Source organism: Sparus aurata, chromosome 2, assembly GCF_900880675.1.
Source record: "Sparus aurata chromosome 2, fSpaAur1.1, whole genome shotgun sequence".
In the NCBI taxonomy this organism is placed as follows: domain Eukaryota; kingdom Metazoa; phylum Chordata; class Actinopteri; order Spariformes; family Sparidae; genus Sparus; species Sparus aurata.
The window spans coordinates 30,448,227-30,461,581 of NC_044188.1; the positions used below are offsets into that span (position 1 = coordinate 30,448,227).

The 13,355-nt window shown below is 39.7% G+C and overlaps 1 protein-coding gene across 2 annotated transcripts in view; it reads right to left on the bottom strand.

The window, feature by feature from the left end:
* LOC115574604 (alpha-2-macroglobulin-like) overlaps positions 1–13,355 on the bottom strand; it is a 38,461-nt gene that overhangs the window by 4,910 nt on the left and 20,196 nt on the right. The window contains exons 28-35 of one of the 2 annotated variants that reach the window (XM_030406250.1): positions 12,928–13,090; positions 12,659–12,846; positions 8,729–8,941; positions 5,480–5,598; positions 5,209–5,299; positions 5,043–5,111; positions 4,855–4,960; positions 4,239–4,306 (exon numbers count right to left, since the gene is read on the bottom strand). In XM_030406250.1, the coding sequence (XP_030262110.1) occupies positions 4,251–4,306; positions 4,855–4,960; positions 5,043–5,111; positions 5,209–5,299; positions 5,480–5,598; positions 8,729–8,941; positions 12,659–12,846; positions 12,928–13,090 (1,005 nt within the window). In that variant the 3' untranslated portion in view covers positions 4,239–4,250. The remainder of the gene's footprint in view (positions 1–4,238; positions 4,307–4,854; positions 4,961–5,042; positions 5,112–5,208; positions 5,300–5,479; positions 5,599–8,728; positions 8,942–12,658; positions 12,847–12,927; positions 13,091–13,355) is intronic. The other variant, XM_030406259.1, reaches the window with a different exon arrangement.

A 13,355-nucleotide genomic window follows, 5' to 3' on the forward strand; every position in this document is an offset into this window, starting at 1 on the left:
ATATATGTATATATGTATATATGTATATAAATATGTATATATGTATATATATGTATATATATATGTGTATATATGTATATATATATGTATATATATGTATATATATGTATATATATATATATATATATATATATATATATATATACGTGTATTATTGAAGTCTCGATTCGATTACAAATCGATTTTCGATTATTAACGATTATCGATTCGATTTTAAATTATCAACGATTATTGATCTTCCATTTAACATCAGTCAGCTGCTGAATTATTTTACTTATCTTTTGAGTAACACCTCACAGCGCCTTCAATATTGTATAGTGTAACTGTAATATCAAAATTATTATTTTTAAATTTGTGTTAAATGTAGTGTTTCACTGTTAAAAGAAAGCTGCCAAGCTCAGCAGCCGGACTCATGTTAGAAGCATTGTCGGTGACGAGAACCAGGGCGTGTTTCTCTATTCCCCACTCGTCTGCCATTGCTTTGAGAAACTCACACATATTTGCGCTTGTGTGGCTATCATCCATAGCTTTCGTCTGAAGTACATAGGACATTAGCTTCCATTAACTGCTGACATAATGAGCTGTAACGGTCACATATGAGACTGTAGCTCTGGATGTCCAGGCATCGCACGTTATTGCTACCCTGTGAGCAGAGTTGAGGGACTCTTGCACGGAAAGGTTTGTCCCCTTGTAAAGATTTGGAATTGATTTAAGTGTGAAAAAGCTCCGGGATGGAATAACATATCTTGGCTCCAGACTGTGGACCATGTAGCGGAAGCCAGTAAGAGGAGTACTCCAGTTTGTATTACTATTTAAAAAAAAAAAAAAAGAAAAAAAATTTAAAATCGATTTTTGGAAATTTAATAATCGAATCATAATCGTCAATATCATAATCGCGATTAATCAATAATCGACTTTTTTCACCACCCCTAATATATACATATATATATATATATATATATATATATATATATATTCACCCCTAATATATATATATATATATATATATTAGGGGTGGTGAAAAAAGTCGATATATATATATTAGGGGTGGTGAAAAAAGTTGATATATATATATATGTATATAGACGTTGTGTAAAATGTAAATAAAAACAGAATACAATGATTTGCAACACTGCAACACGTTCCAAAAGAGCTGGGACAGCAGCATGTTAACACTGTGTTACATCACCTTTCATTTTAACAACACTCAATAAGCGCTTGGGAACTGAGGACAAACATTTTTGAAGCTTTGTAGGTGGAATTTTTTCCCATTCTTGCTTGATATACGACTTCAGTTGCTCAACAGTCCGGGGCCTCCGCTGACGTATTTTGCGCTTCATAATGCGCCACACATTTTCAATGGGAGACAGGTCTGGACTGCAGGCAGGCCCGTCTAGTACGTGCACTCTTTTATTACGAAGCCACGCTGTTGTAACACGTGCAGAATGTGGCACAGTATTGTCTTGCGGAAATAATCAGGGACGTCCCTGAAAAAGACGTTGCTTGGATGGCAGCATATGTTGCTCCAAAACCTGTTTGTACCTTTCAGCCTGTAGGGTGCCATCACAGATGTGCAAGTTACCCATGATGCCATGGGCACTAACACGCCCCCATACTATCACAGATGCTGGCTTTTGAACTTTGCACTGATAACAATCAGGATGGTCCTTTTCCTCTTTGGCCTGGAGGACACGATGTCCATGATTTCCAAAAACTATTTGGAATGTGTAATCGTCAGACCACAGCACACTTTTCCACTTTGCGTCAGTCCATCTTAGATGAACTAGGGCCCAGAGAAGCCGGCGACATTTCTGGATGTTGATATGGCTTTCGCTTTGCATGGTAGAGTTTTAACTTGCACTTGTAGATGTAGCGACGAACTGTGTTAACTGACAGTAGTTTTCCAAAGTGTTCCTGAGCCCATGTGGTGATATCCTTGACAGAATGATGTCGGTTTTTAATGCAGTGCCATCTGAGGGATCAAAGGTCACGGACATTCAATGTTGGTTTTCGGCCTTGCCGTTTACATGCAGAGATTTCTCAAGACTCTCTGAATCTTTTGATGGTATTATGGACTGTAGATGATGAAATCCCTCAATTTCTTGCAATTGTACATTGAGAAACATTGTTCTTAAACTGTAAGACTATTTGCTCGCGCAGTTGTTCACAAAGTGGTGAACCTCGCCCCATCCTTGCTTGTGAACAACTGAGCCTTTCAGGGATGCTCCTTTTATACCCAATCATGGCACTCAGCTGTATCCAATTAACCTGTTCACCTGTGGAATGTTCCCAACAGATGTTTTTTAAGCATTCCTCAACTACCCATGCTTTTGTTGCCACTGTCTCAGCTATTTTGGAACGTGTTGCAGGCATCAAATTTAACACGAGTGAGTATTTGAAAAAAACAAAGGAGTTTATCAGTTTGAACATTAAACATCCTGTCTTTGTAGTGTATTCAATTGAATTTAAGTTGAAAAGGATTTGCAAATCATTGTATTCTGTTTTTATTTATGTTTTACACTAATATATATATATATGTATATATATATATATATATATATATATATATATATATATATATATATATATATATAATATATATATATACATATATATATATATACACACTACTGCGGCAGGGATATTGTGAGAGACTCAGTGGATTTCATACGTACGGTATTTGTTTCACTTCAGAGAGTTTTGGGATAGGGAGGCAATTGTATTGGGGTGATAGACACACCTCATTTTGTGTTTTCCACGTAATGGTCTCACTGTGTACAGTGTGCCTTACATATTGGGGCCAATACCAAAAACTAAAAGACAACCCTTTTCAATGTTGCATCAATTTCAACATTCTGTGGGTATAAAAAGCTGGTATTGTCAGTAAGTCATTCCAAGTTCATCATTCAAACAGCCATGAACACAAGACGTCACTTAACGGACGAGCAGCTACACCTGGCCATAGCGCGCCTTCGGGTCGGTGGCAGGCAGTCAGATGTTGCTCGTGAACTTGGTGTGTCTCAAAGTGTCATCAGCAGACTTGCATCAAGACACAGAACTACTGGCAGAGTTCGTGACAGACCCAGGAGTGGAGCCCCACGAGTGACAGACCGCAATGATGACCAGTACCTAAGGACCTATGCACTGCCACACAGCTGCAGGCCCAGTTACGAGATGTGAAGGGTACTAGGGTTTCCAGACAAACCATTCGAAACCGACTCCACTGCTTTGGCTTGAATGCCAGACGACCGTTGCAGGTGACTCCACTGACACCAAGACACCGCCGTGAACGTTTGCAGTGGGCACAAGACCATGTGACCTGGACAATGCAGCAGTGGTCTACCGTCCTGTTCACTGATGAGTGTCGGGTCACCTTGCACAGAAATGATGGTCATCAGCGTTGCTGGAGAAAGCGAGGTGAGCGATACGCCGAGGTCCAACATGGTCCCCAGGGTTCCCTTTGGTGGAGGAGGTGCAACAGTCTGGGCAGGCATCACCAGTCAGCGCAAAACAGATTTTGTTATTGTCGATGGCTCAGTCACTGCACGTTCTTACCTCAGAGACATCATAGAACCCATCATCATCCCCCAATTCCGCCAGCACACCCCCAACTTTCTGTTCATGGATGATAATGCTCCACCACATCGTGCCAGAATTGTCACAGATCGACTTCAGGAAGTCGGAGTGCCTCATATGGTATGGTTAGTAATGTCCCCTGACCTGAACCCCATAGAGCACGTCTGGGACCAGCTGAAGCAGAGACTGGATGATCATACCCCACCCCCACGTGACCTGGCAGAACTGTGTGTAGCACTTGTGGAGGAGTGGAACGCATTGCCTCAGAACAACATCATGAGGCTAGTGAGGAGCATGAGACGCCGCTGTCAAGCTGTCATTGCGGCAAATGGTGGAAACACCCCCTACTGACATTGTCAATTTTTGTTATTTGTGGCTATCCTTGTTATTGTCTAAATGTTTGGGGTAATAAATATTAAACTAATGAAAATGGTGTTTCTTCTCATTCATTATTAGTAATATCAAAGGGAACTTTTACTTATTTCATTAAAATTCAGACCAAATAGGAAAAGCACTCATGTAAATAACAATATCCCTAACTTATTGTGAGTAGTGTATATATATATATATATATATATATATATATATATATGTATATATGTATATATGTATATATATATATATATGTATATATATATAGATAGATAGATATAAGGACTTGCCTCTGTATGTTGTTACAGATTGTTACTTGCAACACAATGGTAGGTGTATTCTGTCTCAGCCTGGTTACCTGGCAGAAAAGAGACGGAATAGGGGAAAAAAACAAAATAAGAGTGAACTTGCTTCCAATGCTCAACAGTCTAACTCATTCAAAACATACAATACTCAAATGTACTAATATGATACTCTCTTGATACTCTGTTTAAACACACAGGCTTTGGTTGTGTAAAGGTAAACACCCAATGTGTAGAGCAAAATAGATTGAAGGGAATGACAGAAATACAATCTGGTAATTATTTGGGTATTCTCTGATAATGGTTTCAATTTGTATTGCTTTCTGAGAATCTGCATAATAAATTCCTACTGTCTTGTGTTTCAAGGTGCTAATCAAACTGTAAATAATGACCTGGACACGGAGGAGGAAGTCTTGGCCCCGATATTCGTTATCTGGATATCTGATGACTACTACTGAAACCTCAAAACATTGGCCATTGCCCTCAACTGTCATTAGACGATAGCCAATTGGTTGAGGGATTGCTATTCTGACAAATACTCAAGTGTTTGATGCTCAGGATTGATTGAGTATTAGAGAGGACTGTGGTAGAGCATCTGATTTACTTGTCTGGTAGTAGTCAAAGATCTTGACCACAGCTGGCTTCAGGTTCTGCACTGGGTGCTCCTGTACAATCTCAAGGATGTGGTTGATATGTATGTCCTTTGATAGCTGTTGGAGAAAAACAGACAATGCAATCAGTAACTAATGTGTAGAACATTATTAATTGTTACTCACTGTGAATTCCTCTCACCCTCTGTAAGTACACGAGAATGTGATCTTCCTTTTGTTCAACACGATCCACCAGCTGGGCACCTTTGAGCTGTGAGGAGGTGATATTCAGCTGTGTCATCCCGTTGTTATGACATCAACAATAATAATGCAAATTTGAAGTGTAACTAACTACTAAAATAGCTTGCCCTCTTCAAAGACTGTGAGTCTGGGGCGAATCCTGAGAGCATTTTGATATCCAGGATCACCATGTTAGTAGTGCTCTCCTTTCCACTATATCTGTAATGCAAGCATAAAAATGTAATGTCACTGAGTTACATTTCATCCATTTCTTCAAAGATCTACTAGTTGCATGCAAGTTGCAGGGCTTTATCTACAGTAAAGATATGCTTGAGCAAAGTATAAACTAACCCTTCTATCATTGCTTTAATGTAGATCTAGTTGTTGATGATTACTTACAGGGACTTAAGCTTCAGAGTAAGTTTCGGTCTCTTGCGGGTGCAGTCAGCCTCTTGTGTAACCTCCACACTGAGGGTATCGACATCAGTAGGAGTTGGAATATTGTAGTGGAGAGAAATCTGGGAAAGGAAGGTTTAATATTCATAAACATGAACAAATGTGGTTTAAGTAACACTTTTATTTGCCCTGGCAATCAAGCCATTTACCATTGCTATCTGCAGGTATTTACCATAGCATTGAGCATAACGTTTCACTTTATGCTGATGACATTTCTATATCTTTTACTTAACCTTCACAAATATCTGGACCTGCTAAAAGGGAATTCCTGTGTTTTTAAATACGTGCCCTGTGTTTACATACTTTGGTGTGTAAATCATTCATAGTTACCAAATGTTTTAGAACTGGTCCAGTAAATCACCTAAGCTGGCAGCCGAAATATGGCTATTGGTTGCAACATAACCCTTTTAGGGCAATTCCAACTGTCAAAGTTAAGTTCACTTTAATTGTTATTCTGAAAACATTACAGAAAAAAATAGTATGGAGATAGAGCTTTTTGTTCAATGACAAGATCTGTTTTGTAACCAGAGGTGAGTTGCTGTAGGAAGACCATGGTGTAAATGTGAGTCAGAGCTGGAGAGAGGAGTTTGGAGTATACCTTAAAGACTACCCTCAAGAATTCATTCAAAAGTCATGGCTGACTGATTTTGATGATCTAAATAAGGCAACAACTGTTACAGCTCACCTCAAAAGATTTTACAGTGAGCCTTGTTACAAGGATCGTTTTATTTGACAAAAAGGTCCATCTCTATATGTGACCGGGGTACTGGGTAATCAGGGCCAGCTGTGTTTAATTCCCAGCTCACACACTAGGAGCAGGACAGGAGCTGTGTTGGTGTCCTTTCTGTTTGGTGAACAGAAAGGCTACGAGCCTGGCTGCAGCGACGGAAGCATATTGCACCGTCAGGCAGACACGACAGCAAGAGGTTGACCACAAACAATTGGGAGCCCGGTGCATGGTGCAGTTGTCAGCCGTTGTTTTAGTATTGTTTTATTTTGGTTTTATTGATTTTATTTTTTAGTTGATTGTAAACCTGAGCCGAAGCACTCTTTCATCTGGTAACAGTGGTTTGATTACGGGGAGACAGAGGCTGGGCATTGTGATATCGACTTTTATTTGCACGGCTTTATTTATATATTGATAAAGTGTTTTAATTGCATGGAGTGTGTTTTGTGTTACTTTTGTAGATGTCACCTTGCATCCAGTGTTTTTATTTTTTCATACTGTCTAGCTAAGTCTATTTCATCCATGTTGTCGTCTCCTAATTCTACCTCTATTGTAAATTAAAAAAAAGGAAAACATTTACTCTCCAACAGTCGTCCTCATTGCTACGGGCCTTACAAGGGGGTTTATAGTAGTTAGCCACAGCCCTCAGCTACTACATGTAGAAATAATTTCTCAAGGTGAGTTACCACAGTAAATCCTAAACTTTTGGTGAGTATCATTTACACACAAAACCTGAAGGAAGATGTTGAGTGCTGGCATCTTCTGCCTTTCTTCTTGGGTGGAATAATGAACACACTGAAGACATGTGTTTCTTAAATTTTTACACTTATTGTCAGATCACATAATCTTCTCAACATAATACCTTTTAATAACTGAAATAGTCAGATTTCACCCCTAATTTGGAAAGGAAACAGCCTACAAATAAAAGCATACTACAAGGACCCATTATGATAGAACAGGGTTCGTACTTTTTGAAAAAACCTGGAAAAGTCATGGAATTTGAAAATGTCATTTTCCAGGCCTGGAAATGTCTTGGAAACATAAATTCACCCCAAAAGTTTTGGAAAAGTCATGGATTATTTTTTTTTTTAAATGATAACATTTAGTAGTCTATAATGTTGATTTTAAAATTGATCAATAGCCTATTTCATATCGAACAGTATTGCGCATTGATCTGATCAGCCTCTGTTCTCGTCAGGTCACGTGACGTGACGTGTTGTGCGTAGCAAGCTGGTAGCAAGGTGCAGATCGGTGACAACATGCAATTAAGCTTGCGAAGATGCTGGGAAAATGCTGCTTAAACAATGTTTGGCTGCACAAAGAGATTTATAAATCATGGCTGGAGAAGACGGAGGACAAAGGCAAAGCCAAATGTGTTGTATGCAGGAAGACCTTTGATATATCTAATATGAGGGAGGCGGCATTGACTAGCCATGCGAAGGGAGCAAAGCACCATGCTGCTGTGGCTGCCCACGAAGCTAGCGCCATCACGAGCTTTTTCCTTACAACCCCCCAGACGGCCACTGTGACACTGCTGGCTGTTTGCAGCAGCAGTACCGCCACCTTCTCATTGAAACAAGGGACTCTTGTTTTTGTTTTTGTGCTAACTTCAGAAGTTTTATGGGCGCTAAAGGTAGCTAATGCTCACTTTTCATACAAGTCATGTGAAGACATTAGCCAGCTTTTCCAGGCTATTTTTCCAGATAGCCAAATAGCAACAAAATTTGCTTGTGGCGAACGCAAATGTGCATATCTGTGTACATTTGGACTGGTGCCCTACTTTAAAGGACTCACTTTACGTCGAGTGTCAGAGCAAAGATATGTCATGTTATTTGATGAAAGCCTGAATCACTACTTGCAGTCTAAACAGTAACAATAACATATACCTTACCTTATGTAAACTGGTATATCAATGTTAGTATAAACAAATGTTTGTTTTGTATAAAACCATAATGGGCTTGATGCACAGCTCCACTACTTTCTGAACTTCAGCCAGCTCCTCTATTTCCTGTCTTACATTATTAGACAAACTGATTAATCCAGGTGTGTCTGACCATTGTTGTGAGGTCAGATACACCTGGAATAATCAGTTTGTCTAATAATGTAAGACAGGAAATAAAGAAAGGAGCTGGTTTGAGCTCAGGAAGTAGTGGAGCTGTGCATGAAGCCCATTGTCATTAGATCTATTTTTTTGACATTTCCACGGTGGTATTTATTTTATTTTTTTTTTATATAGTTTTCATACATTTCATGCATACATTGATGTTTTAGAGGTCTTGTATTGTCATGGAAACTTGTTGCCAAGTCATGGAAAAGTCATGGAAATTTGTTGGTTAAAATGTGGATGAACCCTGATAGAAGTATGGCAAAAAATGCATATTTAACATTGGTGTGTTGTTGTGTTTGTGGTAATATATGAACTGTACATATAAGGAAAAATAGGGAGAGCTGCAGTGATGACTGACCTGCACTGAAGTACATGCAGTGCCCTTCACCTCCAGGCTGTGCTTTCCTGTCACATCCTTCAGCACCACCTCCTGGTAGAGCAGTTTGTTGTCCTGATTAACATCAAATATCAGCTGGCCACTGGGAGACTGGACTGTCACTCTGCTTGAACCCTCCGGACTGAACACCAGAGTTCCGTAGAGAGCCAGAGCCTGAAGAGCCACCACTGTGTCCTACGACAAAAAAAATATAAAAAGGACTTCATTAATTTCAGGTCTCTCTGAACAGGGCCGCCGCCAAGGAATTTGGGCCCCATGAAAAGAAATTGAATTGGGCCCTTGTATAGGCCGGCGAAAAAATTTGATGCTGTTTTATATAACACTATGCATTTTAATTATATTTTTGATCATTCCCATAATTGTGAAAAGAACAACATGACAGTTACTCGCAGACCGCATGCAGGTCTAATTTATCTCCACAACTACTCACAGGTCGCATTGGATTTGGGGTGAATTTGCTCCTCTGTTCCTACTGCAAAGCAGGGGGGGTGAGAGTCCCAAACTACTGACCAAACATTCTACCTTAGTGATAGTTGAATTTGAACTATATTTTATATACACAATCATATGCTCTTTTTTATTTCAGAACTGTCCTTCATACCTACCTCTATTAAATTATTAAATAGTGCAAGATAGTGTGTGTGTGTGTGTGAATGCGTGTATGTGAGTGAGAGATTCATAAAGGGACTGTGCAATAAAACTATGGTCTAGGGAAGTGCAATAGAATAATAGGAGTGCAATAAAATGATCAGTGCAATAGAATTAATGATGCTGTATAGGTATATGTGCAATAGGAAGAGTGTGTCTGTTCTGTGCTGATATGAATTTATGCTTTATGTAAACAGACTTCCTCTTGTTTTTTTTGTGTGTGTTCTGTGTTTTGTCATGTGCTATATGTGAACATGTGATGTAACTAACTGTTTTTAATACATAAAAATCATTCTGAAATAAATATGGATTATAGGCTATTTCTATTTTATAGGGGGCTGACAGACAGCTGCTGCTGCTGCTGATGCACTTGATGTATCTTTTTGAACAACATGTTTATTTCAATTATACTCTGCCTCGTTGATCATTATGTGAGAAAATAAATTGTGTTTGAATTTCTGTCATTAATAAATATTTCCTCTCTTTTTTGTAATGTTTAAAAGAGCAAGAGAGACAGAGAAATCCCCACAGACTCCCTGCAGTGATGCTAACTGGCATGTCATTGAACACAGTGTTTCTTACCTTCACTGGGACAGGGAGGGGGACAGTTATGGGGAGACTGGGCTGCTGCTGACTCATCTGTTGTTAAGTCTGCTAAAAGGGGCAGGGACAATGATTTAATATGAATATCATGCTAAACGTTTCCCTGTACTGATTAAATGTTGATGAAATGTAGGCTAACACTAGTCTGTTGCTAGCTAGCTTATTTTGATGTGGACCTTAAGCCAACAGGTTAATACCACTCACAGACTATAGGTTTCCCAACTTTTCTTGGTGAAAAACTGGGTTACAGATTGACACCCTTTCCCCTGTCTTTCCTCTCTCTCTTTCCTCTCTTTCATTTTTGGAAACCAGATTTTGATTTAGGCAACATAGTGATCACTGTAGTTCTGGCACATCTACTGACTGCAACTAAACACCATCACTGTTAAGTGCTCTTAAGAGTGTGAAGAAGTAACAGATCTGCCGTTACACCCAAGCTGCCTGTTTATTGTTTTGCAGAGATATCCACTTCTAAGCAGTCGGGTATGGATCATCTCCTCTTGTAATACCTTATATTATACAGTAAGTCCTCCTGGCCTGAAGGGTGATAGTGAGTCACTGTTTAGTTGTTATTGTGGCATTGCTAAAGCAGAGCTTAATGAGTTTTACTTTGACCAGCTGTATTCTTACTCTGCTGACAGTTATTAGTTGCCTTTATTCATGACAGATGACTGTATATTACAATATTTTTTCATGGAGTTCAGTTAAAATGCTTTCTGCCTGATTTGCAAGGAAAAACTTGCAGACGTAAAGTAATGTCAAACGTCAATACTTGACTAAACACAGAGATCAATATGAGAAGTACCAGGGAGACGAGAGTAAACAACGAACCAAGCATCTACATACAGGACAATCGTCTCAACAAGGTCTTTTCCATAAAGTGAAGAATGTTGTGAGTGAATTTATTGCCAAAGCCAGAAAGCCATTTACCAAAGGGCCATTTATGAAGGTCTGCATGTTGCAGAAATTCAATATTCAATGTAAAAAAAAAGAGCTTGTTCAACAATATCTCTTGATCGGAAAACTCATTGGCAGAGCGGATTAACTAGTTACCAAGTGACATTTATAAACAGTTACGGGACATGACGTTTCACTGCATACTCTGTAGAGTTTTATGAAAGCACAGACTGGACCAAAAATGCACAGCTAGCTATTTTCATCAGGGGTATTAATGACAAATTCCAGGTGACAGAAGAGTTGCTGAGACTGTGAGCTAAAACTAAATTCAGAGAGGCACAAGTGAAGACTACATGACAGTGTCAGAGAGAACTCCCCTATCCATCCTGCCTTTTTGGAAACACGTATCTGTGTGAGAAAGTGTTTCTCGACTACAGTATCAACTTTAATAAATGCGAGTACAGGTCCAGGCTTACTGATGCTCATCTTGAAGCTGTACTTCAACTGTGTTTCAACTGTGAGCTCCATCAGGGCAAATGTAGCTCAGCTGTGTGAGCAGAGGTGCTGCCAAGTTACTGACAGGAAATAAAGTACAAATCTATTCAGGGATTTAATTTGTTAGTGCAGTGCAAGATTTAAATAAGTTATTTAAGATATGAGGAAAAAAAGATTTGCAATAAAAAGATAAAATACAAAATATTGTGCCTTGTTGTAGTGCAGGAATGCTGATGCGGCCCACATACAAGATAACAATACCAGCAGTGGCCCCTAGCTCATTTGAGTTAGAGACCCCTGCACACTACATTTGAAATGCCACATCAAATTTAATCTAAATCCGGTAAAAACAGCCAGAAAATGGTTAAGTTTAAGAGGCCGTTGGGATTGAGAGGAAAGTCACCTGGGCTGAGCTTTGAAAAACCAAGCCACACTGCATCCAATTTCTCATCCAGGCAGTGTACACTGTACTTCCAAAGTTGCACACATTAGGCAACGCGAAGTCACTTGCACACTTTGTTGTGCTCCAGCTGTGGAATCCCGGAGCACAGCCTCTGTGGCTATTCAAAGGCACTTGGTACCAGACCGGTACCAGTTGTCAGTGCTTGTGAGCAGCTAAGACCCAGCAAAAGAACAGCCGCAGGCATCCTGACTTCTCCAAGGGACTGGTGGTTGTTCGTGGACCCTGACAGGCAGCTGAAGTTTCCCAACCATTTTATAGCCACTGCCCTTCACCAGACATTGTCCTGGTGTTTAAGTCAACCAAGCAGGTTGTGCTGCAGAACCCGACAGTGCCAGAGAGAGATCATTTGGGAGAGGCCTTTGAAAGGAAGCTTGACAAGTACAAAGGACTGCTCAGCAACTGCAGGCTGGATGGAGAGCAAAGTGTTTCCCAGTAGAGGATAGATGCAGGGCATTCACAGTCTGATCTTTAGCCAGAGCCTTCAGACTTTTGTGAATTAAGACAGAGGAAGAGGAGAGACATCCATATTGGTAGTTTAAGTAGCTAGCTATCTGGACATAAGCTAGGGTCTGATCAGCCCTGGCTGGATCACACTGGGGAGGGTGTATGATGTAGAAAGACCTCAAACATCCCATGATTTTGGAAACATCACTGAAGATGTGTCTAGATGCCTTAGTAGATGTTTGTCCAAAGTTTCACAAAGGTCTAGCTGTTTTTTTGACATTTTAATGAAGACGTCTTATATCTTTAACTCAGAGTCCAGCATTACACTATTTAATCTGTACCTGTGTGGAGGAGAAGCCTCCGTAGTAGTTCTGCTGCCCTGTGAGCCATCTGACAATCGGTGTGGCGTAACCCAGGTCTTCAGCAGTAGGAGAGGCACTGAGTTTGGCCAACAGCACATAGGAGCTGATCTCCACAGACAGAGAGGCTGACGTTTCTGTTGCTGTCTGAGACCAGTGGAGGAAACCGCCTACAAACAGAAAAAAGGCACAAGGTGAGCTAAATCTACAATAATGTTGCCTCAATGATTTCCCTCAGGAGGATGACTCACCTTGTCTTAAGGCAACAGTGTCTAGGTGCTCCAGAAGGTGAGCACGGGCCTCCATGTCTCCTGCCAGGGTGAAGACATATGCTAGCAGAGCAGTGGTGTAGGTATTACTGAGATCACTCATGGACTCCCTGAGGCATGACAGACTCTGTTTTACAACGGCATCCTACAAAAGATTTTTTTTTTAAAAACATCATAATAAATAAATGTATCATCAACTGGATTTATTGATCAAAACACAGCATGTTTCTTCTGTTTCATGATTATTTTGTGTTAGAATGTTGTTTGAACAAATTCTTGTATTCAAGTAAACTTTGGACAAAGAGTTCAATGAATGGATACTGAACAAAAGGAGAAAATTTATTTTATTTATAAAAGTTAAATGTATCAAAAAGTATACTAACTATGTTTTATTCATTATTACCTATGTC